Source organism: Artemia sp. Qi Xiang Cuo, chromosome 2 (assembly GCF_049724085.1).
Source record: "Artemia sp. Qi Xiang Cuo chromosome 2, ASM4972408v1, whole genome shotgun sequence".
Lineage (NCBI taxonomy): Eukaryota > Metazoa > Arthropoda > Branchiopoda > Anostraca > Artemiidae > Artemia > Artemia sp. Qi Xiang Cuo.
The window spans coordinates 86,610,641-86,638,164 of NC_142795.1; the positions used below are offsets into that span (position 1 = coordinate 86,610,641).

The 27,524-nt window shown below is 35.1% G+C and overlaps 1 protein-coding gene across 2 annotated transcripts in view; it reads left to right on the plus strand.

Moving 5' to 3' along the window:
- Positions 1 to 25,922, plus strand: part of LOC148955744 (vitellogenin-6-like) — a 184,803-nt gene extending 158,881 nt beyond the window's left edge. For both annotated transcript variants that reach the window (XM_089104026.1, XM_089104018.1), the window contains exons 24-26: positions 269 to 423; positions 2,292 to 2,443; positions 25,608 to 25,922. In XM_089104026.1, coding sequence (XP_088960152.1) covers positions 269 to 423; positions 2,292 to 2,443; positions 25,608 to 25,866 — 566 coding nt within the window. In that variant the 3' untranslated portion in view covers positions 25,867 to 25,922. The remainder of the gene's footprint in view (positions 1 to 268; positions 424 to 2,291; positions 2,444 to 25,607) is intronic.
- The last annotated feature ends 1,602 nt before the right edge of the window (positions 25,923 to 27,524 follow it).

Genomic DNA, 27,524 nt, shown 5'->3' on the forward strand with positions numbered 1-27,524 from the left:
AATTCGGGTTCGTTGTTAATGTGTTCATTTCTCTTACAAAAACCCATTTTTGCTTCTTCTTCATAAAAAAAGTACTCTTTTTTCTTCTTTATGCTCCTCCTCCGGCGCCATCTATTCAGAGGCTTACAAAACGTTGGCTACTGAGCTTAAAACCGGACAAAGGGTTTTCCCCAGTCAAATTTAGCTTAACCAGAGGCTTCTCAAGGCAGTATATCCATTTAGATCATTGTTGTTTTGTAATCCTACTTGAATTAATTATCTGTTTTAGCATCTTGCACAGTTACTTCAAAATCAATTCAAACGCTCGACAATTCAACTATAAACTCGGAAATCCGCAAGTGTCCCACATTAGTTATGGCGGATTGCTCAGAGTCTCCAACGTTCGCCATTTTGATGAGGAAGAGTGAAACACCGGCACCCTTAGTAAGTGGAATTAAACTCATCTTTGTTTCAGAACGCAACCAGCTAAGATAGTTCATAAAGTGTTATGTGATTCTTTTTTTCTTTTTTTTTTATAAAGCAGAGATTCAAATTTCACCCTTTATACCCACTCAGTCTATTTTTTATTATACTCGATTCAACCTTTGAACCTATGAAAATTAGAACTTTTTTCATCCATAGTCTGGGCTAAAAATTACGAATTTACATAAATAACTGCAGAGATGGCAATACTACTTGTAAATCCTAATAATAGCAGCCAATCAGTCACACGTGTGATAATTGTCCGAAGATGCAGCTTAAAGCAGGCTCAACCTTATAGGACCTATCCTACCCTTCTAAAAATCTGAGTTATTCTCCGCTTTGTAAGTGGTCCAATTATGAGGACCAATAACTTTAGACCTATCTGAGCTGTCTTCTCCCTTTAGAATTAATTCTGATTGGCTGAAAGTATCAATCCAGGCTCTTTTCAATCATCTTGACCACCCCCTTTTAAAAGTGGACAATCAATCAATATCTTTATTGCCCAAAAGGAATAAACTAGGTTTCAAAATATAGTAAAAGAAAGAGAAAAGGAAATAACGAATACACGTAAAGAAAAAACCATACTGCTGTGAGTAATATAACTTTTAAATAACATGCAAACGATTACACACAGATAGCCTGCTGACTGATAGGAGGATGGAGACTTTGACTTGTCCAGCTTAGATTGAAAACGACCACCATGCTGCTCAGCCGCTAGTGGTGGGTCAGTTGAACCGCAAGCTAGGACTAGACGTTTGTTTCTAGCCCGTATGGGTACAAAGAAGAGAAACTTCCTGATACGAAAACAAACGGACCGAATAATTTTTTTTTATCGATAACTTTGTCGACTTCAAAATAGTCAATGCAAGAACATGAAGCTTGGATGTCTTAATTATTTTCAAGGTATATAGTCACCTGCACAACTTTTCTGGGAGGGAGGGGGTTATAATCCTTTAAATAATGGTATAGGCTGAAAAAATGATATTTTACCTGAAATCTTTTTTAACCTTCCAGTTTTTGTGTATTTTTGGCTAGCTATAGCTAAACAAACTCGATAAATCTGTATTTAAAAAAGTAGTTAATTGCACTTAACGGAGCCTTGTCCTTTTCATCTCCAGTGTGGTCTTTGAACTTCAGCAGTTACTAACTTACTGATATAAATTCACAAGAATGCAGTGTTGAGGGGATGGGGGTTGCTGGCGATGATTTTATTTTGCTAAATATACAAAAAAACAACTATTTTTCAAGGTTTTGGAAGGATGTAATTTTTTTCCCTTTTTTTGCAGACGTATTCATAAATATCAAAATCTAGAAAAGAGGACAATTACTTCTACCCTCACCTAACACCCCCTGCATTGATCCAAGTCAAATCTTTAAAACCTCTTTCTAAACAACCGTTGTGAACCTAACACCCCTTTAATTAGTTAGTTCCTTAACCTCCTTGTAAATTATTCTTGTATTGCAACATATCTACATTTCAATATCCAGTTCTCTTGTTTTTCCAAAGGAGGATTCTTTTACGATCTACAGTCATTTCGATATGAGTCTTGATCTAGGAAATGTATAACACATTGAACTCATTGAACATACCATTACAATCCCTCACATTTCCTTTTTGTTTTGATTTTACCCACTATTTTTATCAAACTAATCTTGGATATTCCTCATATTGTTCCGATTTTCTTCAATTGTCTATTGGAAATTTGACCCTATAATAAATTATCAGGTCAGATAAAACTTACTATCAGTTACCGTGGGGACTATATTTTGTGCATTTGAGTAACTAACAGGTATTCTTTTTTAGTTTATTACTGACTATGCTCTTTCAGGCTATGAGTATATATATTGGTAATGATCACGTAGATATTATACCTCAAAGCAGGGATCGTGTCTTTCAAGTAAAAATCAATGGTGCAAGTACTCATGTTAGCTCTTGGAGCTCCAATCAAGATCTATTGGGTGAATCAAACAGCGTTGTCAGGTATGCTTCTTTTATTCTATTTGCATTTTTTGTTGATAAGTGATTCTCATGAACTTTCCTTTTCTGGTACTGTCTGCCTATGGGTCCTGATTTTAATTGATGTATTAAACCATTTTAAAGAGTTTTAGGCTATTGTTTTTGCTACTATAGAACGTGTCCAGTCTGTTACTAGGCTACAGCTACCGTTGCAACCACGATTTTACTGATAAGGGCTTAAGTAGCTCCTTGATTGTATTTTAATTAAATATTTCAGTTACGGATGATAGGGTTCCTTCTTTATTATAACTACTAGGTTGCTACCTACCTCTGCAACCCGGATAACAAACAGGAAAAAGCCTATGACTTTCCTTAGTTGGAATAGTAAGAGACGATCCTCAGTAAGGCACTATACCCCAGAAAAGCAACTTTTGAAAAGATGCTTGTATTATCTTAACTTTTAGTTACCATGTGCCGTGGTTTGTTCTTTACTAAGTATCAGCTATTTCCGATAAAACTTACATAATCCCCATTTATAATCAACTATATCGATCCTTTATGTATTTCTTTGTCGAAAAATAAGGGCGTATAAATATTTCAATCACTTATTGCGTCATATATGGTGACAATCTATGATTATGACGTCTTTCATCAAGCTTGTACGTGAAAATGCAGTTTTTTTTGTAAAAAAAAATTAATGCGTTTTTTTTTATATGTGGCAATTTTCTTTTTAATGACCCATTAAAGAGCTCTCTATGATATTCCTTTGCTCAGCCATCCCGAGAAAAAAAAAAGATGCCATCGATGCAGAATATCATAATTCAAGCAACTTATCTTGTTTTTCAAGCCAAAAGATTTTCCTCCTTATTCAAACCAAGGAGCTGTAAGTTCCCTACTTTGGAGTTTTGGACGAGGCAAATATAATACTATAATTCGTGTTTCGATTTGGGTATTTTTTTAGGAGTTACGGGCAATTGTATTTTTTAGTGTGGGACGCGATCATCTCGTACTAGGCTACTAGCTACCACTGCAACCCGGATTGATAATGCTATCTCTCAATTTTCTGGAACAATTTGGTAATGCTTGATGCACTCAACACAGTCAGTTTCTGTCTACTATATTCCACTATATACCACTATATACCACTATATACTATATACCACTCGTGCAAGTACTTAAGTTAGCTTTGTTCAATCAGAAACTATGGGAAAATATGACAAGGGTTGTCTGCCATGCCTCTAAAGGTTTATTTCTGTTTATGGTTAATAAACGATTTTCCTAGAATTCTTTTTTTCCTAGAATTCGATTTTCCTAGAATAAACGATTTTTCTAGAATTCGATTTTCCATTCTATAATTGGTGCTAGTATACAACTTGGAAATTTCTAAAACGTGATATAGCCCACTCGACCTGTCAGTTTGTTTCAAATATATCAAAGGTGATCAAAGTTTTGATGCCTTTAAATCATTCTCACAATACTGTTCGTTTCTGATAGTGCTAGACAATGCTGATTCTTGAATTGATTCAATAATTTTGATTTGGCAACCTATGAAATTGTATGGTATTACTGGATACGCTCAACATTGCTAATTCAATTAACTAATTTTGTAAACCATTATATATGATCTCTGGCCAGTATGATGTGGTTTCAGAAAAAGGTAAATTGTTTAACTAATGCTGTAAAGTTGTTTTTTTTACAGGTTTTTGCTCAGAAAAGACAGATATGTGTACTATGTCTTAATGTTTATTTGAACTTATGTCTAAAGCCTTGTTCAGACACAAGGGATTCTTATAACATATCATCACAGCGCATTAGATTTTCTGTTTTTTTTTCTGTGTTAGATTTTCTGTATTTTTTTTCTGTGTTAGATTTTCTGTGTTTGTGTTTAAACTGTTTTTTGTGTATGTCGTTTCTTCTTTTTTGTTGTTGTCTTTTTTTTTTTTTTTGGTGTTTTTCTGTTGTTTGGTGTTTTTTTTTTTTTGTTTTTTTTGTTGATATTTTTTTTGTTGTTCTTAAGTTGTATTTATTAAAAAAAATTGTTTCTGATAAAATGAAAGACCAAAGTTGAAACTTAAAACAGACCAAAATAATGCATTGTGGCTGATGTAATATATTTTTGAAATTAGTTTCAAACACACTGACTCTTGATACTTCCCTATATTCAAAGAATTCTTAAAAACTAGCACTTTGTATACTGAAAACACAAAACCGACGCAACAAAACAGGGATACAACCAAAAAAATCCTTATTTTGGCGGTAGAAAATAAAAGATAATTAATAAATATCTCAATAGTCTTTTACCGGCCATGAAATCAATAACTTTTACGACATGGTTTTAACTCTCTTAAAATCTCAAAAAAGCTTAGTTTTCGGTACAGCGCTAGTTGAGCACGCTGGCATGATCAATAACTTTAGATTGGACCTTTAAACATGTCTCTACATCTAAAACAAGAACCAGCACATTTTGCCTATGTGCTGTTTTTTTTGGTGTTAATTGAGGGGGTGGGGTGCATGTGCTCCGGCCTTGATTGTGAAAAATTACTTTTTTGGAATCTTTTCATTGGAAAATGCTTTTTTTTGTATTTCTATTAAGAAAAACAGAAAAAATAAATTTTAATTTCTGGCTACTGGGACCCAGTATTCACCCCTCCCCCCACCGTCACCCAAGGACGGTGTGAAGGGGGGGCACTTTTTAAGAAGTTCGTTATTCTAATTAAGAGTTTCTTATGTTTTAGGAGTCGTTCTTCAAGACTTTGGACAAAAGGTGTAGTTTTAGCGTGAAGTGGGGGTGAGGAGGGGGTATTGAGGAGGAGGTAGGTCCCCTAATCTAAGAAATTGTTTATGTTTGTTTTAAGTTTTAATGTTGCTCCTTACTTTTAATTGAAAAAAGCTGGTTTTAATTTTATTTCTTATCGTTTTTCAAATATTGCAAGGAAACCCGGCTCTCCCTCATTGTAAATCCTCTCTCTAAGAAACATTCTTCCGTAAAAAGCTTCCTCGCGTAAAATGCTACCTCTGGGAAATTACCCCCGTGCAATTAACAATCACTTGCTTTTTTGTATTTAATTTCTGATTATTTTTCAATTCATACCGGAAATCACCCCTATGTGGAAAGTCCCCCCTCCATTGGAAAATTTCTCCCGCATAAAATTTCCTCACGGAGAGCTATTCCTGGTGATAATCCCCCATGAAGAATTAACCCCCCCCCCTGTGTAAAATATCGTCTGGTAAGTCAACCCCCTAAAACTAACCTCCAAATAGAAAATTATCCCAGTAGAAAATAACCATCAACCACAGAAAATCCCCTCCCCCCCAAAAAATTGATACTTCCCAATGACCAATACTATATGTAAACAATTAGCAAAGTTCATAGCTTGCAGCCCTTCCCTACGGGGATGGGGGAGGGTCAAGTCATCCTGAAAGTTATGAAATCTTTCGACTATGCTGAACAACATGGTTATCTCAAAATTTCGATCGAAGGACTTTGGAGGAAAAGTAGCGTTGGAAGAGAACTAGCTGCCCTCCAATGTGTTAGGTCGCTTAAAAAAGGCACTAGAACTTTTGATTTCCAATCAAATGAGCCCTCGCCTGATTTTTTAGAATCACTGGCTTGATGCGATTAATCTTGAAAAAAAAACAACAACAAACAAACAAAAACACATGCATGATTTTTCCTCTTGCAAAAAATGCAAAATTCCACATTTTTGCACATAGGAGCTCTAAACCTCTCTAGAGTAGAGTTCTCTGATATGCTTAATTTGTTGGTGTAATTTTCATTAAAGTCACTAGATGTTTTGGGGGTGTTTCCTCCCTTTTCCAAAATTAGTAAAATTTTATCAGGCTCGTAACTTTTGACTAGTAACATTGAGCTTGATAAATTTTCTATATTTTGAATAAGCATCAAAATTCGTTTGAAGTATCTGTTGTTATCAAGACTTTTTTTAGTTTCGATTACTTTTGAGCCGCATCGCTCCTTACTTGCAGTTCGGTACCACGAACTGTTTGATAACAGCGTAAACCAGAAATATTCCCAGAAATCAAGAAGAATTGAATATCAATTTCTACCTCCAGTCCCCCCCCCCCCCTTTCCCCTTCCTCGGAAATAATTTTGTATTTACCTAAAGACTCAATGAGAGTTAGGATGTTTCAATGAGAGTTAGGATGTTTCGGTATTACAAGCACCCTTTGAGGTATCTGTCCCCCTTACTAGCAATAAAACAATCAGAAAACGCGTGCGTGTTTTTTTTTTTACCTAAGAAAGATCAGGGATGTCTGACTTAGGTTATGGGGTAGGGGGAGGGGTTGGAACCCCCCTCCACCCCACCGAAATGTTTTTCTGACTTGTTTTATGAGAAATAATCCTTTCCCCCAAACAAAAGTCCTGGATACGACCTTGGAGGATTATATATACCCCTCCCCCGTCTCTCCCTAAAAGCTAATCCTGTACTTATCACTGAAGGCTCAGTGAGAGTTGGGATGTTTTAACATTAAAATGCACCATTTGAGGCATCTGCCTCCCTTCGTAACTATAAAAAAAAATGAGGGAACCCTACTGTAGAGGTTTAAATCTCTCATCTGCAAATATTTGGAACTGTACTGGTACTGGGGGGGGGGGGTAGTCGTGTTACCCTCATTTCTTAATCTTTTTTCTGCGTAGCAATAATATTGCATTAACATGTCTACCGGTAGTGAGGGGGAAAAGGTGAGGCAGGGCATCATGAGCATTGCCAGGAAACCCTTGGGGACTGGGGGGGGGGGAGGAACTAGGAGCTTTTTTCACCGATTTTAAATTTTAATTTTTCCCTTTTCCTTTATAGAGTTTTTAAATGTATTTAAACATGCTTAAACAATGTATTTGAACATCAGAGAACACTATTGTGGAGGTTGTGATGGCTTCAGCCACCTAGAAGACCAAATCACGTAGAGCTTCAATTCACATTAATAATAATACCCGTCTCCATGTACCCGAATTTCTTTAGTACAACTATTACTAAGAACTTTTTTTTTTAGCAAAACTACTGCTCGTTAAAAGTTTTGACAAAATATTCAAATTTTGTCCAAAGTTTTAATTAAAATTCAATATTCTACTCCTCAAGCAGAAAAAGGAAAAAGCAGGAAGCTACCAACCAATTTACAGTTATTATTACATAGACGTTAAAAGCAAGAAATCATGGGTTTATTGGGCTGGTAGCTCACATCGTATATTGGTTAAGCCTTGGTATCAGTTAAAAAAGATCAAAAATCAAATTAGAAATTTTTTTTTCAACTGAAAGTAAGGAGTGACTTTTAAACTTAAAACAAACAGATATTATTCTGTATATGAGTGGGCCTAACCCCTATTCAAAACCTCATCTTTAAAACACTGTAGCTGGTAACAACTCGTGGAAAAGCAGGCTGAATATTAAAAAGGGCACTGGAACTTTCGATTTCCAATTGAATGAGCCCCCTCTAAAGTTTATATGACCACACTTCTGGTAAAACCTTATATCAAACAGTTCGTGGTAACGAACTGTATAGTAAGAGCGACTGGTCTCAATAGTAACCGAAACTTTAATAAAAAGAATTTTGATACCAATAGATACATCAAAGGAATCGGATTTTTCTTTTGATTTTAAATATGTAAGTTTCATCAAGTTTAGTTTTACCCATCAAAAGTTACGAGCCTGCGAAAATTTGTCTATTTAAAAAAAGGGAAAAACACCCCGTAAAAATCATTGAATCTTAATGAAAATCATAACATCTGATTCAGCATATCAGAGAACCTTACTGTAGATGTTTCAAGCTCCTATCTGCAAAAATTTTGAATTTTGGATTTTTTGCCAGAAGAAAGATCACAGATGCGTGTTTATTAGTTTTTTTTTCTTTTTACCAGGGGTGATTGTATCAGTAGAAAGGGGTCTTATAGCGCTATCAGTACAAGATCATTGACCTCCAATGAGGTAGAATACTGTCAGTACAAGATGACAGCCAATCAGAGGATTAGAATACAAGTAGTACAAAACCACGTGCCTCTTTCTAGGTTAATCACGAGAGTCGGGAATACTAACGGGAAGTGACGCAACAGATATAAGGAAGCATTTTTGGTATAGTTGATATTAGTGTGAGAATAGAATTCGAGAAGAGATTATTTTTTATTTTGATGGTTCTTGACTGTGTTCGGTATAATGTACAAGTACCATCGAGCAGTGTTGTCAATATAAAATATACAATAAAAGAGATAGAAATTTTTGACTTAACGCTAAAAAAGTTGAAAGTAATAGACTCATCAAGATGACTTGGCTTTACTTCTCGATTGTGCTCTGTATAATACACAAGTACCATCGAGCAGTGTTGTCAATATAAAATATACAAAAAAGAGATAGAAATTTTTGACTTAACGCTAAAAAAAAGTTGAAAGTAATAGACTCATCAAGATTACTTGGCTTTACTTCTCGCCTATGGTCACTATAATAGACAAGTACACAATATGGGATTAGTGAGACGATTATGGATTTGAAACGTCAAAGACCGCAACTAACAATGACCTTAACCTCCTAAAGGCCCCTTCATCCAACTTTTTTTTGAGAATACACCCCATTTTCAATATAAAGGCTCCATTAAGAGTTAAAACTTTGTAAGAAAAACGTTGTCAGAATGTCATCTCTGACCTAGTCTTTCGGGGTTTAGACAAGAATATGCTATGAAAATCGAATTCCGATACTTTTTACCTCACATTATCAAATATGTGATTAAGAATGTCATCATTTTTTTTAAAAGACCCCCCCCCACTGTAGCCTAAAATGTTTCATCATTATGACTTTTTCTATTTACTAACCTTAGATACTTCGGCTATTCATGCAAATATCCTGCAATAAAATCACTATTAAAAGAAGTTTTCGTCCCTATAAGACTCAAGAGACAATGACAACGTCTATTTCCAAACACATTTTTGACCAACTAATTTAAAGGTGGTTAGATACAGTTTGAAGACGTTAGTGAAATGTTAAATAGTTTATTATTCTGTGTTCGCTAATGGCTCTAATAAATTTTAGTTCATCTGTGATGTAGGATTCGAGCAAAGGTTTAGGGAATGATTGACATGAGATGTAACAACACCTCCTTTACCTTGTGGGGGGAGGAGTGATTGGATTTAAAATGTAGTTATCAATTATTTTGTGTGGGTTTTCTGTAAATTGTAAAATCAAGTTTATCAATGCTACGAATAATTAATACATCCAGAAACAATAATTTATTTGTATTTTTCAATTTCTAAGGTAAATTGTAAACTTCGAACATGTGTATTAAGGTGATCTAGAAAGCCCCTAAGTCCACTTTCCCCATTATTCCAAAGTGATATTACATCATCCATATAACACCCCCAATAGACATGTTTTAAAAAATATGAATTTAAGGCTCAATTTTCAAGGCGTTCTACATAAATGTTTGCTAATAATCCGGATAGCATTGCTCTCATAGGGAATTTTTTTTGTTGTTGTTGATAAAAAGAATTACAGGACTGAAAATACATCGAATACATATTACAAATTTTGACTAGGGAGGTTTAAGTTTTTCCACTAAATCTAGCGATTTACATATGTACGATTTTTGAGAATAAAGGAAAGGTCTGAAGGCTGTACATAACCACTTTCCAAATATCAGAAGCATGGGGCTTTCGTAAATGTTAATTGACTTTAAGGGAATACCTTGCATATGTAATTTCGTTAAACCGTATAACTTTGGGCTAAAAGCTACCTCTGGATGCCTTTTAAGTTACTTTTTCTCAAAATGACATGAAATATGCTTACGGCTGTACTCGTTCACTTTAAGCCTTTTTTTCATATTCTTTTATTATTTTTTTGACTCGACTTCAGAAGGATATTTGAGGTGAAGTTTTATTTTTAAGATGAGTTTTAAAAAGAATAAGTAGTTATTAATTGAAATGAAGGCAGATAGTTTGTCACTGCGCCAAAGACTCTTAGAAAGGACCCTAGAACTTTTAATTTTGAATCGAATTAGCTTCGTTAAATGTTTCAAAGATATTTCTAGGTATTATAGAGTGGTAATGCCTATGATATTGATTATATGCTCTTTTGAAAACCTTCATGTATACAGTTTATTTTCATTTAATTGGAACGCCGCCTAAACGTTTCCTAGAATTTTCACGTTAATACTCTAAGCATCATTAGTTACAGCTACTGTGGTTGTAGCACTAAAAACAGACACATAGTGCTTTCTGGATAGTTCAAATCCTCCCACAACTTATTTTTAAAGATTTCAAAAAGATTTCTAGCTATTATAGAGTGGTGCTGCCTATGATATTGCTTATATACCTTTTTGAAAAGCAGAATATATACAGTTTTTTCCTCTAATTGGAACGCTCCCTAAACGTTTCCTAGAAGTTTCACCTTAATGCTCTAAGCGTCATTAGTTACAGCAACTGTAGCTGTAGTACTAAAAGTATACATATAGTGCTTTCTGGCTAGTTCAAAATCCACCCACAACTTACTCTTAAAGATGTAACTTAATAATATATATTGTTTTCGGGTTTTCTAAACGAGTCAATAATTTGACATGCTCAATATTCCTAAAGACATAGTTGCTGGACTGTTCTACTATACTAAACAAAAATAGTTGTCTCAGTTTTTAAAAAGATGTGTCTGGGAAATAAATTGACTCGAGAGACGGGATGATTCCACTCCAATCTCTTTTACTCTTAGAAAGGACCCTAGAACGGTTAATTTTGAATCGAATTAGCTTCTTTAAATGTTTAAAAGATATTTCTAGGTATTATAGAGTGATGCTGCCCATGATTTTGATTATATGCCCTTTTGAAAACCGCCATGTATTCAGTTTTTTTTCGTTTAATTAGAACGCCCCCTTAATGCTTGCTATAAGTCTCAACTTAATGCTCTAGGTATCAGTAGTTACTGCAACAATAGTTTTAGTACTAAAAGCATACACATAGTGCGTTCTGGCTGGTTCGAAATTCCCCCACAGCTTATTTTTAATGATTTCATAGAGATTTCTAGCTATTATAGAGTGGTGCTGCCTACGATATTGATTATATGCATTTTTTGAAAACCAGCATATATACATTTTTTTGTTTTAGTTGGAAGGTCCCCCTAAACGTTTCCTAGAAGTTACACCTTAATACTCTAAGCGTCAATAGTTACAGCAACTGTAGTTGTAGTTCTAAAAGCATGCACATAGTGCTTTCTGGCTATTTCAAAATCCTCCCACAACTTACTCTTAAAGATCTAACTTAATAATATATATTGTTATTTGTTTTTTTTAAACGAAACCATAATTTGACATGCTCAATATTCCTAAAGACATAGTTGCTGGACCGTTCTACTCTACTGAACAAAAGTAGTTGTCTCAAAATTTAACTAGACCTGTTTGGGAAATAAATTGGCTTGAGAGACCGGTTGATTCCCCTCCAATCTCTCTTTTACCCCTATAAAGGACCCTAGAACTTTTAATTTTGAATCGAATTAGCTTCTTTGAATTTTTCAAAGATATTTCTAGCCATTATAGAACGTATATGTTCCTGTTTCTGAAAACTGAAAACTCTCTCTGTCTGTGCGTTCGGACGGGGTGTATGCTTGTCGGTGGAGATTTTCTAGTTAAAAAATTCAGCTCATCTCTCTTTCCCTCTCAGACAAGTAAAAGTAAATGTTCTTATAACCTATCTCATTTTCTAACATATATGCTATGAGCCTGTTAGAATTAGTAGTATCTTTATTTCTGAAAATTCCTTTTCATACATCACCAACTTTTTAACTGATATTCTAAACGTTTGACGTTCTAGGATACCCTAAAAATAATGGGAATATGTCAAAATAATGCATAAAATATTTTTATTGAAATAATGACATATAGAATATTAACATAAAAAATATGTTTCATACATTATTATACATTATTAATGTCATTGAACAACCTTTGACATTTTGGATGTTCCATAAAATACTTCATCATGTTCTCTCTTGATGCTGTAGCTATTGTCTTCTCTTAGTTTGTAATCAGTAAAATAATCATTATTCCATTTTGTGTCATTCACTGTTTTTGCTGGGGTGTCACCTAAATGTTCAATACACATTTCGTCTTTGCTATTATTAGGTTCATTGACTATATGATCAATAGTAGTAATAACGTTTGTTGGCACTTTGTTTTTCATCGATTCATCTTTATATTCCTTACTGATATTTTCTGCCAAAGTCCTTTTTATTTTTCCAGCAATTTCATTGTCTATTACCACATTATTTTTACAAAGGTAACAGTTCCTACGCGTAGACAAGATATGGTTTATGATATTAGTTGAAGAGTATGCCTGTCTTCTTTTGATGTTCCGTTGAATGCTCATACCCGAAAGCTGACGATGGGGTGTAATACTGGGTAACATGTTACCACAAGCACTAGCAAGAAGATGCCTCTCTTCATCAACTATTATTTTTCTGTTGGCATTCTCTTTGAGTGCAATCATCTCTGGAGATCTCAATCTCGCATATCCACCATCATAAGAGCTGATTTTTTTGGTACTCCAAAGAAATTTAATTCCTTACTGTCATTATAATGCACGCATACATAGTGCTACTACTTGTACTTGTTTCATAGTTCAAATACTTCTCCTTTTCAGCATTCAATGCTACAATAACGCTATCACGTGAACACACTTTCTTAAAATGCTCCATCTTCACTTTATAAAAGATACGACTTATGTGTTTATCCTTCCACTGTACAATGATTAATGACCTATAATCATGCAATAAGCTAAGTAGAGTCGATAACCAACCATAGAGTGCCACTGGAAAAGCCGCGTTGTGTCTACGAGCAAGAAAAGAGAATAATTGGTACACCCGCAAGTATATTTCATGTCATTTTAAGATTCATAAGAAAAAAAAATACTATCGTTAATTCCCAGGCGCGAGAAAAAAAGTTAGCTTGCTTTATTTCATTTTTAAGGTTAATTTAGACTAGGTGACGTGCGCGCATATAACCTAATCTAAATACGTAACCGTAGTCTAAACTAGGTCATGTGCGCGCACGTAACCTAGTCTAAATTAACCTTAAAAATGAAATAAAGCAAGCTAACTTTTTTTTATCGCGCCTGGGAATGAATGATAGTATTTTATTTTTTTATGAATCTTAAAAAAAGTCGTATCTTTAAAAAAGTGAAGATGGAGCATTTTAAGAAAGTGTGTTCAGATGATAGTGTTATTGTAGCATTGAATGCTGACAAGCAGAAGTATTTGAAATATGAAACAAGAACAAGTGGTAGCACTATTGGAAATGTATGCGTGCATTGTCATGACAGTAAAGTTCAACTCTTATGATGGTGGCTATGCGAGATTGAGATCTCCGGAGATGATCGCACTCAAAGAGAATGCCAACATAAAAATAATTGTTGATGGATAGGGGCATCTTCTTGCTAGTGCTTGTGGTAACATGTTGCACAGTGTTACATCCCATCGTCAGCTTTCGGGTATTAGCATTAAACGGAAGATCAAAAGAACAAAGGCATGCTCTTCTACTGATATCATAAACCATATCTTGTCTACTTGCAGGAACTGTTACCTGTGTAAAAATAATGTGGTAATAGACAGTGAAATTGCTGGAAAAATAAAAAGGACATTGGCAGAAAAAACACTAAGTAATATAAAGATGAATCGATGACGAACAAAGTGTCAACAAACTTTATTACTACTATTGATCATATAGTCAATGAACCTAATAATAGCAAAGCCGAAATGTGTATTGAACATTTAGGTGACACCCCAGCAAAAACAGTGAATGACACAAAATGGAATAATGATTATTCTACTGATTACAAACTAAGAGAAGAAAATAGCTAAAGCATCAAGAGAGAACATGATGAAGTATTATATGGAACAGATCAAAAATGTCAAAGGTTGTTCAATGACATTAATAATGTATAAAAATGTATGAAACATATTTTTTATGTTAATATTCTACATGTCATTATTTCAATAAAAATATTTTATGCATTACTTTGACATATTCCTATTATTTTTAGGATATCCTAGAACGTAAAACGTTTTGAATATCTGTTAAAAAGTTGGTTATGTAAGAAAAGGAATTTTCAGAAATAAAGATACTACTACAACTAACAGGCACATAGCGGATATGTCACAGACAGTGAGGGTTTACAGTTATCAGAAACAGGAACATAAACTTTCTATAATGGCTAGAAATATCTTTGAAACATTTAAAGAAGCTAATTCGATTTAAAATTAAATATTCTAGGGTCCTTGCTAGGGGTAAAAGAGAGATTGGAGGGGAATAAACCCGTCTCTCAAGCCAATTTATTTCTGAAACAGATCTAGTTAAAATTTGAGACAAATATTTTTGTTCAGTATAGTAGAATGGTCCAGCAACTATGTCTTTAGGAATATTGAGCATGTCAAATTATAGTTTCGTTTAGAAAACCGAATAACAATATATATTATTAACTTAGATCTTTAAGAGTAAGTTGTGGGAGGATTTTGAAGTAGCCAGAAAGCACTATGTGTATGCTTTTAGTACTACAACTACAGTTACTGTAACTAATGACGCTTAGAGTATTAAGGTGAAACTTATATGAAGGGTTTAGGGAGCGTTCCAATTAAACGAAAAAACTGTATACATGCATGTTTTCAAAAAGGCACATAAGCAATATCATAGGCAGCATCACTTTATAATACTTAGAAACATCTTTGAAACATTTAAACAGCTTATTCGATTCAAAATTAAAAGTTATAGGATCTTTTCTAGGGGTAAAAGAGATTGGAGGGGGATCAACCCGTTTCTCAAGCCAATTTATTTCTCACACATCTTTTTAAAATTTAAGACAACTTTTTTTTTAATATAGTAGAACGGTCCAGCAAGTATGTCCTTATGAATATTGAGCATGTCAACTTATGGATTCAATTAGAAAACCCGAGATCAATATATATTATTAAGTTAGATCTTTATAAGTAAATCGTTGGAGGATTTTGAGCTACGCAGAACGCAATATGTGAAGGCTTTCAGTAATACGATTACATTTGCTGTAAGTACAGATGCCTAGATCATGAATGTAAGACTTAAATGAAGCGTTAAGGTGGCGTTCCAATTAAACGTAAAATACTGAATACATGCAGGTTTTCAAAAGGGCATATAATCAATATCATAGGCAGCACCACTCTATAATACCTAGAAATCTCTTTGAAATCTTTAACGAAGCTAATTCGATCCAAAATTAAAAGTTCTTGGGTCCTTTCAAAGAGTCTTTGGCAGAGTGACAAACTATCTGCCTTCCTTTCAATTAGTAACTCTATTTTTTTCAAACTCATCTTAAAAATAAAACTTTACGTTAAATGTCATTCTCAACTCGAGTCGAAAAAATAATAAAAAAATATGAAAAAAATGCGTAAAGTGAACGAGTACAGCTGTTAGCCTATTTCATGTCATTTTGAGAAAAAGTAATCTAAAAGGCATCCTGAGGTAGCTTTTGGCCCAAAGTTTTACGGTTTATCGAAATTACATAAGCAAGGTATTCCCTTAAGGTCAATTGTAGCATTTATGAAAGCCCAATTCTTCCGATAGTTGGAAACTGGTTATGTACAACTTAAAAACTTAAACCTCGCTAGTCAAAATTTGTAATATGTTTTCAATGTATTTTCAGTCCTGTAATTCTTTTATATCAACAAAAAAATGGTTTCCCTATGAAAACAATACTATCCGGATTATTAGCAAACATTTATGTAGAATGCCTTGGAAATTGAGCCTTAATTCATATTTTTTAAAACATGTCTATTGGGGGTGTTATATGGATGATATAATATTACGTTGGAATTATGAGGAAAGTGGACTTCGGGGCTTTCTAGATTATCTTAATACATATGATCGAAATTTACAATTTACCTTAGAAATTGAAAAGTGCAAATAAATTATCGTTTATGGATGTATTAATTATTCGTAGCATTGATAAACTGGATTTTACAATTTTCAGAAAACCCGCACAAAATAATTTATAACAACATTTTAAATCCAATCACTCCTCGCCCCCACAAGTTAAAGGAGGTGTTGTTACATTTCATTTCGATTGTTCCCTAAACCTCTGCTCTGATTCCTACATCACAGATAGACTAGATTTTATTAGAGCAATTAGAGAACACAGAATAATAAACTATTCAACGTTTCAAGAAAGTCTTCAAACTTTATCTAACCACCTTTAGATTAGTCGGTCGAAAATGTGTTCAGAAGTAGACGTTTTCATTGTGTCTCAATTTTTATAGTGACGAAAACTTCTTTTAATAGTGATTTTATTGCTGGATATTTGCATGAATAGCTAAAGTATCTAAGGGTAGTAATTAGAAAGAATCATAATGATGAAACATTTTAGGCCACAGTGGGGGGGGGGGTCTCTTAAAAAAATGTTTACATTCTAAATGACATATCTGATAATGTGAGTTAAAAAGTATCGGAATTCGATGTTCATAGCATCTGCTTGTCTAAAGCCCGAAAGACTAGGTTAGAGATGACATTCTGATAACTTTTTCTTACACATTTTTAACTCTTAATGGAGCCTTTATATTGAAAATTGGGGGTATTCTCAAAAAAAAAGTTGGAGGAAGGGGCCATTAGGAGGTTCAGGTCATTGGTGCTTGCGGTCCTTGACGTTTCAAATCCATAATCGTCTCACTAATCCCATATTGTGTACTTGTCTATTTTAGCAACCATAGTTGAGAAGTAAAGCCAATTCATCTTGATGAGTCTATTACTTTCAACTTTTTTTAGTGTTAAGTAAAAAATTTCTATCTCTTTTATTGCATATTTTATATTGACAACACTGCTCGATGGTACTTGTGTATTATACAGAACACAGTCGAGTAGTAAAGCTATGTCATCTTGATGAGTCTCTTACTTTTAACTTTTTTGGCGTTAAGTCAAAAATTTCTATCTCTTTTATTGCATATTTTATATTGACAACACTGCTCGATGGTTCTTGTACATTATACCGAACACAGTCGAGAATCATCAACATAAAAATAATGTCTTCTTGAATTCTATTCTCACACTAATATCAACTATACCAAAAATCCTTCCGTATATCTATTGCGTCACTTCCCGTTAGTATTTCCGACTCTCGTGATTGATCTAGAAAGAGGCGCGTGGTTTTGTACTACTTGTATTCTTATCCTCTGATTGGCTGTCATCCTGTACTGACAGTATTGTACCTCGTTGCAGGTCAATGATCTTTTACTGTTAGTACTATAAGACCCCTTTCTACTTGTATCAACCCAGTGGTCCTAGAATGTTGCAAGAGAGCTCATTCAAACAGAAATTAAAAGTTCCAGTGCGTTTTTTAATAATAATAAAAAAAACAGTCACTTTTTCCAAAAAAACTGCATTTTTGATGTCTTTTCATACTGCAGTGTTTTCAAAGATATTTGATATTTGGAGCAATCAAACAGTTCGTAATGAACTGTATAGTAAGAGCGACTCACCTCAATGGTAACCGAAACTTCAAAAAACGGAATTGCGATACCAATAGATACATCAAAGAATCGGACTTTTATGATGTTAAATATGTAAGTTTCAACAAGTTTAGTCTTAGCTATAAAAAAGTTACGAGCCAGAGAAAATTTGCCTTATATTTAAAAAAAGGGGAAAATACAAAAATGTGGATTGTTCTCAGTTCAGTCTTAACAATGAGCAACATGCATACATGCCTACAGCCCTTGCCCCAGGGTATGGAAGGGGATTTGTCAAATTTGGAGGCATGATTATTTGACTTTTGGACTATTTTGAAAAAATGGTTAACTCAAAATTTCGATCACGTGCGTTTTGGGATAAAATGATGTAGAGGTGGCTTGTTGCCCCCGAATCCCTTTTGACTTTTAACAAGGGCACTATATCTTCTAATTTGAAACCAAATGAGCCCCTTTCGAAGTTTGTACGACCACCCCTTCAATATGAAGTGCCACTGAGAGTTCTAAATAAATATAAATACATTGAACCCTTATGGATCTTATCTATAGGCAATGCTAGCCTTTGACTTAAAAAGGTGAGGTTTCATTTTCACTTATAATGAACATTTCAAATCGTCCAGAGGGAAATGGGGGGGGGACTTGCTACGAGGGGGAATTTTTTGGGAGACTTCCACGGGGGGAGTGTTCCGCGGGGAGGAGTTTTCTGGGCGGAACTTTACGGAGGGGAGGACAACTAGACGCCTGGATACCATATGACACATTATGATGGCCTTACCAAGTCAAATTTATAAAAAGTGGTTAGATATTAATAGCTTTTAAATGAGCACTTGAACAGCTTTCTTTCATGTTGCAGAAGCCTTCTAGTTCTGTTAGTCAGTAGACGATTTATGAGTAATATTAAGGAGATTGAGAGGGGGAATATAGAAGAGGGGGATTTTAAACCTCAGAATTAGGGTTTTTAATCATGGAAATTATGATAGTACCCTTTTCGTTCATCCCAGCCTTTCCATTGCGGAAATGGTACCCAAAATGCACGTTTTGGGTGCCACACGGATGTTTGAGAGACATAAAGCTGAATTTATAAAAAAAGCGATTAAGTATAAAACTTAGCTTTTAAATGAGCCCTTAAACACCTCTCTATGATGTTACAGTGGCCCACTAGCGGTGAAGAAAAAAGATAAAAGAAAAAAACGCGGACACATCAGAGCTACCACTGGAAAAAGGGATTTGCTGTCGTTCAAGATTAGCGCTTGTAAATGTCCTGAATAGGGTTTTCTTCAATGGTAGTTTCAATACTGTACTTTCTCTTTCAATCCGACGGCATTTTCCAGGGTTTTTTTGGGCCCTTTTTCAAATTTACGTTAAATTTGTTTTCAAAATAACAGTTCGCTATTAAGGTTAATAGAAATGACGTTAACATTCATGAGTCAGCTACAAATGGCAATTTTATTTCACTAGACACTTAAAAAAAAAAAAAACGCTTTTGTAAACTTTTGGGTAGTATGGACCGTGGTTTGCTCTTTACTAGGTCGCAGCTATCGCTATCACTGCAGCCATAAAAGTGGGTGACACACAAAATATTATAATGAATGAAAGGACTTTCAGCTCAATTTTTTAAAATAAGTCTTGTAATAGTCAGGGATCCACACGAGAAAAATGTTGATATTTAAGGTTTTGGATGATCAGCAAGCAGAAGAAGGTTTGAGAAAGCAGTCTGATGTAATCTACAATGCTGAATACGAAAATCGACGTTATATAGTCGACAAGTGGGTGCAACATCCCCATTTCTTCAAATTTCCTAAAAATCCATCTCCACCGACAAAAATTCCCTTAAAATGAATAAAAAATTCAAAAACGCTCCAAAATTGCTTAGCTATAGCTCAAATCAAAGAAAATTGAATAATGCTCAATATTTTTTTTCAAAATTGTTATATCTTTTGCTGTTCAGTTTTAATCCCTAAGAATTGACGAAAAAGATAACATAATTTTTAGCGTTTTTGGAATAATCTTGATCCATCTTGGAAATTTGCCTGCATAATGTACATTTTATATTAATGGATTCTGTAGGAAATTTATTTTTCTACAAAATGAGTGATCTGGAAATTCTCTAACCCTTTTCGTCTTTTAACTATTAGCGAAGAAGTGGAGTGACCCAATTTTTAGCTCGGATAAGCATAGGCATCTATCCAACACGAATGCGCCTGTCCCGTTCTGTTCTGTACTGGAAAGCTTTCGAAGATATTTGCACCGAATCCGACAACTTATCGTACTCTACTATTTTGAAGAAATTGGGGACTTACTACAGAACTTGAATACTTCAAGAGAGGATACTCCCATTGATTATATCCTTTAGTGTCTTAAGGAAAAACTTGACACCTTATCTCCATGGTCGGAAATGTTTAAAATTTCCCGTGCAAGCTGAAAATCCCTCGGGTTTTGGAATCAGTACAAAGAAATAGTACTTATTTTGTGGCAGTTTTTGCATAGTGAAAGATTTGGTGACTGGGATGGCCACCTTGCAGAAGTGGGCAAAATACTTCCTTATTTAGTTACATGCGGTCACTGTAAATTCGGACTTTGCATGATTGAGTACCTGGCCGAGTTGCAGAGCTTACCCCCAGGGGTACATCAGGCATTCTGCAATGGACTGTTTAATGTGAAGAGGTGAAATGCCAAATTCAATTGCATATCCCCTGATTTTGCGATAGAATCCACTATTAATTTGGATTCAAAAACGGAGGGTGGAGTGACAGGGATTACCATGAATGAGTTAGCACTTGTGAAGTGGACTTTAACTCTTCCTTTTTGTGTCTCAGCTACATTCAGTGAGATGCTACATATTGTACCTCAAAGTGAGTTTGACACCGCTCACCACGAAGACAACCCTTCATACTCTTGAGACAGTCGATAGTGAGATTGCTGACAGTCTTCTCGATGTGCGAGCTATTGGAAGCAGAGCACTTGAGCGCTACTTGGATGGGGATAAATCTGCTTTTAGCAAAGTGAAGGTCTTGAATAATGAGCAGGCGAACCAGAAAAAGAAAATCCGGACTTTGAGTGCCGTAAATAGTCTCATCAATGTTGAACTTCAAACTGTCAAAAAGGTATTGGTGATTGTTGACATTGCTGGGGACACAGGACTTCGCCATCTGAGGAATTTGTTTTCTCATGAGCTTATCTCATATGCACCTTCTATATTTGAGAGAAGTGCAATTTCTGGGAAGGTTGTACTTCGGTCAGGAACCAAGTCAGCTCTTCTGGAGTATTTGAAAGCAAAAAGTAGTTTGAATGAGTGGCCTGTTAACGTCGAGACTAAAAGTGAGTCGCCTCACTCAAGGGTGGTAGACTTGATGCCGTAACTGAGAAGCCACCCGCCATCCGAATCGGAAACCATTGAGAGCTACGGAAAACGAACATTTTCTACTCTTGTGTCTTTTAACGGTGACATTAAAGAACTGCATGTCCTTGCAGATAGATATAATGGAATATTTGGATATTGTGACAAAGAAGGCAATATGATCTGCTTGAAGGACTGTGGTAGTTGCCACGAGCAGAGAGGATCTCCATACAAATTTGCAGTTTTTCTAGGTAAACACTCAAAGCTAGATGATTGGAACTCGATACTATCAAATTCCAAGGCAAAGTCAAAACTGATTGAACTTTTATTTGAAGAATTCGAAAACTTAGTCCATGTGCTTCAAGCAGGTTTAACTGCCTACCCCTCTGGAGGCTTTCAAGACCGGATGAGAGTAGTGATGCTCAGCAGAAGTGGAAGTATTGATACAGACTTTGAACGGGGTTTTATTTGTACCCATGAAGAGGCAGATACTAGAGTTGTGTTGCACACGTTGGACTGATTGAAGAGGGGTATCGATATTGTGTATTTCGATGCGAATGACACAGATATTGTTGTCCTTTTGCTGTATCATTATAAGCTATTCCTTGGATACCACTCAAATTGTGAAAAGCGGAAAGTTTTTGTGCGATTCCGTGAATATTCAGTGCCTATCAAAGTATAATCACCTACGGGACAAGTACTGACAAAACCTATCCTCTCCACATAAAAAAGTGACCCTTTGTCCGCGTCTCCTGAGACGATTCCATACCTATGCGAACCTGGCAACTAAATACCGTAGTTACACAATTCAATAAAATTTTCCCGGTCACTCGCCGCCTGAATCACGCTCTAGCATAATTTATTGGCTCGTAGCAAAGCACTTTGGCTCGGAGCGATTAAGTCGTACAGTACTTTGTGTCTAGAGGTGCTGAGGTACGCGGGGTCACTTTTGGAGAGTTTTGTCAGTACTTGTTCTATAGGTGAATATACTTTGGTGCCTATACACCAACTTTGCAGGGATTTGCCAAACCATCTAGTTTTATCAGTCTGCCTTCTTCATACGCTTTCGGGCTGTGATACAGTTTTTTTTTATGTTCTCTAAAGGAAAAAGAGTGGTGGCTAAGGCGGTTGAGAAATGGGGACTGCAGGAACAGATTGCTTTGCTTGTGAAAGAGATAGAGAAGTCAAAGATCGATCCTTCTGTGCAAGAAGGTTTTCTTTGTATTTGTAAGAAATCCATTGTCGCCGCATACGGTAAAGATCCACACCTTTTTACCTCTCTTGATGATTTGCGAGCACATTTATACCCTCTAAAGCGGGAGATTAATTATTTGCCACCATCTGACGCTGCCTTTGAGTGCCATGCTAAGTGCGTTTACCTCCAGTTGGACATTTTTTTACAAGCGAACTGACCAAAGCCGCAGTTTCTAGATTCCCTACAGTTTGGCTGGACATTTCAGGGTGGTGAGGTTAGGCCAGTTGTGTCCCCTCTTAAGACATTCCCAGATGTTGCAGCCTCTGAGTACTACTTGTGCAAGGGCTGTACCAAAAATTGTCTATATGCGGGAAATATACCTTGTGATTTACTTTGTGGCTGTGGTGGGAAATGTTTGAATTCTTCTTCTATGCTCTATAATTAATTCTTCTAGTTCTATAATTTTTAAAGTTTCTTCTATCTATAATTCAGACTCAGATGGAAAAAATTTGATATGCTGAGCTAGTATCTTTTTAAATTTTTTTGTTAATAAGTAGATTACACGAAATAGTTAGCTGTTGCTATTAGAAGAGCATTCGAGTCTTATTTGTTCATATTATTAGTAATTTCACTTAGGTATTAGCTTCAAGGTCATATACGTAAATATTTTATTTGCGGGAAATATACCATGTGACTTACTTTTTGGGTGTGTGGGGGGGGGGGAATGTATGAATGTTTCTTCTAGCTATAATTCGGACTCAGATGGATAAGTTTCATATGCTGAGCTATTATATTATAAAGTTTTTTTGCTAATAAGTGCATTACATAAAATAGTTAGCAGCTGCTATCAGAAGAGCATACCAGTCTGTTTTGCTCATATTACTAGTAATTTCACTTAGGAATGAAAAGATTTATCTTCAAGATCAAATTTTAGCTAGTATCTTGCCTTAGACCTTGCGACTTACTTTGTGGCTTTGAGGGGGGGGGATGTATGAATGCTTCTTCTGGTTATAATTCGGAGATGGATAAGTTTGGTATGCTGAGCTATTATCTTATAAAGTTTGTTTGTTAATAAGTGCATTACTCGAAATAGTTAGCAGTTGTTATCAGAAGAGCATGCCAGTCTTTTTTGTTCATGTTATTAGTAATTTCACTTAGGCATGAACAGATATTTATCTTCAAGGTCATGTGCGTAAATTCCTTAGTTCATGCATGCACTAATGAGTATACTGTACAGTTTGAAAGTATAACTATCCGTTACTCGCCAAATGCTTGAATATTAGAGCTTTTTTTTTTTTTTTTTTTTTTTTGACGAATGAAAACAATAAAATTGCAAGTTTCAAGGTCATCAGCGATGAGCCCAACTGTATAACGATGATATTCATAATCAGCGTCATTAATTACCATAGGCTGCGTGATCATTGTTGAAAGTCTTTGCGAAGCATATATTTTAACAGCAAAAAAAAACATGATTTTTTCGAATTTCGAAGACTAGCATCCCCCGGCCTAGTATATAACGCCCATATTCGTAATCAGCGCTATCGATTACCCCATATTCCGTTGCCAAACCTTCTGCTGCTCACTGATCACCCCCTGTCACATTTTTGGTGAGTGGCTCCCTGACTATAAGTTGTTTCTCTAAGTAAAAGGATCTTAAAAAACTTAAAGATTTTTTTTTAATCTCTTAGAATCTGTTGAAGCAATGTCTAGCCTAAAATCCTTTCTTCCTTTAAGAAAATATTATAAGATTCCTATTTGTCTGAACTAGCCCTTATCGGAAGTTTTTGAAATTAAGGTCGTTCAGTATTTCAAAAAATTGACTAATTTTTGACAAAATTAAAAATTGACAAAAAATCTAATACAAGTGTTTTTAGTTTGTGTTGCCAAACTATTCAGAATTGATTTGGCGGTCTTGCCATAACTTGCATAGCTTTGGTAAGAGATCCGAATAAAAGACAGAAAACTAAAACCCGACATCTACTTCCCCAGAAATCTTAGAAAAACCCTTTACATCTCCATTTTAGTGCCAGAGATAGAAATATCTAGATTTAATGAAACTTATATCATAAAAAGCGTAAATTTTGTCTTTTTGATAGAAATAGGCAGAATTTTCTTTTTAAAGTTCATAAAAGGACAGTTCCTAAAAATATTCAAATATTTCTACTTGGAAAAAATAAAAAATCAGCTCAAAAGAAGTCTCATTGGATAATTTGACAGCTTTTGAAGTTTCTTTTTGCGCTAACTGCCTTGATTAAAGTACTGGCGGACACACAATAGCCTACAAGTTATTTATGTTGTGCGTACATTGATAGACAGCTTTTGGCTTAACAATTAGTAAGATATTATAAGTTTCCTTTGTTTTAAACTAGCCTCTCGTTAGCTTTCCGAACTGTCGATATATCTAAGATTCCGAATCAATTTACACCAAAATTGCTTCGGAAGCTCCCTATGGTGCTGGGAAAATTACAAGTGGGTTCTTTGTCTTTGAGAGTGTCAGCCGACGATGTGACTTGCAAAATGATATTTTTGGTATCGAACGTTCTTAATATATGTTACTTCTTGAGTATTCACAACTGATATTGTGCGAAATCATTCAGTTAGCTGACTCTTATGATATGAAACTAGTAATACATGAAGTTAGGTACCCTACACCTGTATGGTGTAACGAGTTACCCAAAACAAACGTTTGTTTTTTACTCTGTTTTTAGAAAACCTGTTAAAAAGTAAGAAGTTTCTCTTGAGCAGGGTTGGACAAATCAAGGGTCTGTGAGCCACACACGGCCCTCAGAGCATATATGCAGCCTATAGACTTAAATCTGTTCCATGATTGGATCTTACGCCAATCTGAGGGGATGCTGACTTCCTGTCACCTGGTGTGCATCTTGGTGCGCCAGATGTGCTGCATAGCTCCGCCACACTTGGTAAGCTCTGCCATTTTCCGCAAAGTTCTGCAACGCTTGGTAAAGTCTCTAAAACGCTTAGCACACTCCCCAAAACACTTGGCAAAATTCTCCCACGCTCGGCAAAGTTCCACCACATTTGGCACAGTTTCCGCCACGCTTCACACACCCTTCAATGCATTTGACACAGTTCTACTTGTTCTTCCTCAATAATTCAATAATACTTCTACCAGAAACTAAAATCAGACACTTGTAACTACACTATTTTTTTCTTTTTAATTATTTTTTTTTTCTTTTTAAGGATTCGTTTCCATGATCCCTATTTCATAATATCTTCTCAGAAGACTGGGTTGTATATTCAATATAGCGGATATCATGCAACTATGTTTTCTCCTGCAACACTTGCGGGACGAACTTGTGGTGCATGTGGGAATTCGGATGGCGATCCACAGAATGACCTGGTTTCTCCAGCTGGCTGTCCAGTTACGCAAGAAACCTTCATGGAACAACATATAGCAGATGATACATGTGCAGAGCTTGTAGAAAAAATAGAATGCTAATGCTGTGTTTGTCTTTTATGTGACTTTTTAAAAATACAATTCATTTTTAAAATGAGTATCAGGGCTTCGGAGTGGAAGATACTAATAACTTGAGTCAGGAATTATATTTATTGCAATGAAATTAAATATCACTAGCCCATAGGGGACAACTTCCATTTTGGAGCAAAAAAAGGCTAATAATATAAACATAATTGTGCAAATCATCCTGTTGTGCATAGGAAACTATCAAAAACTATGCTTTTTTCTTTAGCTGTTGCAATTCTCATTTTCGCTAGTTTTCTAATCACATTAATCTGTGATTTGTTTTCATCAATCAACCCCTTAAACATTTTACATGACCTTAAATTAGAATTAGCGTCTTTGCAAAATTATGTTTTTTTTTGTTATACTACCTTTAACTTTTGCCTTGTCTTGTCTTTTGTCATTATGAAAACATAACCCAAAACTTTGTTTTTTTAACAGAGGCTGATGCAGTATCAGGTACTTGGATAATGTCCTTATAAACTCCATTGTCTTTTTTTATAGCTATCTTATCGCTTGAAGCTTTTATAATGTTGAACGTCGACTTTTGCCCTGATTTGTCTTTTGTCATTATCAAATACATATCGCCGAAACTTTTTGTTTAACAAAGGCATGGTAAGCACTGATGACCTTATCCAAGTCATAATCCCAAACCAATAATCATAACTATCATTTTCAATTTTGAAACGTTTGGATCCTCGCTTATCCCCTAACCGCATTTTTCATTCTTCTTCATTTTGGATTTCCATTACTTCAGACAATTTGGGAATGTCCTTTGCTATAGCTGCCTTTATTGGTCCGGTTTTACATGATGATATAGGTTGTATATTTGTCAATAGTTCAGGTGGTTGGACAAAAACTTCCTCTTCTTCCAACGAATTATCATTAATAGCACTTGTAAATTTTAGTTTTTTAGATTTTGCCTCATTTGATAGTCCAGGTGGTTGATCTTCACCGACGGTGAATTTAATTTGTTTGGGCTGTTCTTTTGGTCTTATCACATTTGACAGTTCAGGTGGTTCCAAAGAATCATAATTTGTATTCTCATCGCTATCATTTTCTTTTCGACATGTTTTGCTTCTTGCTGTCGTTTATATTTTAAAGCCATTTTTTTCTTATTCATTTTGGATTTATATTACTTCAGACAATTTGCCAATGCCCTTTGCTTTACCTGCCCTTATTGGTCTAGTTTTACATAATGGCCCAGGTTGTAGATTTGTTAATGTTCAGGTGGTGGGACAAAAACTTCTTTTTCTTCCAATGAATTATCATTTATAACACTTGTAATTTTTCGTTTTTTTTTGGTCCTGTCTCATTTGATGGTCCAGGTTGTTGATTTTCAGTCATTGTGAATTTAATGCCAATGCTCTTTGCTTTAGCTACCCTTATTGGTCTAGTATTACATGATGGTCCAGGTTGTACATTTGTTAATTATTCAAACGGTGGGACAAAACGTCTTTTTCTTCCATTGAATTTATAACGCTTGTACATTTTCGTTTTTGGGGTCTACCTCTAGATAAGTTTTTCATAGTGATATGTCTTTTCATATAATTATCTTTCAAAAGATATTTGATTATTGAAGCAAGTCCGATTTCTAAGGCTGACTGTTTAAAATGCTTCCAACTTCTAATCTTCTT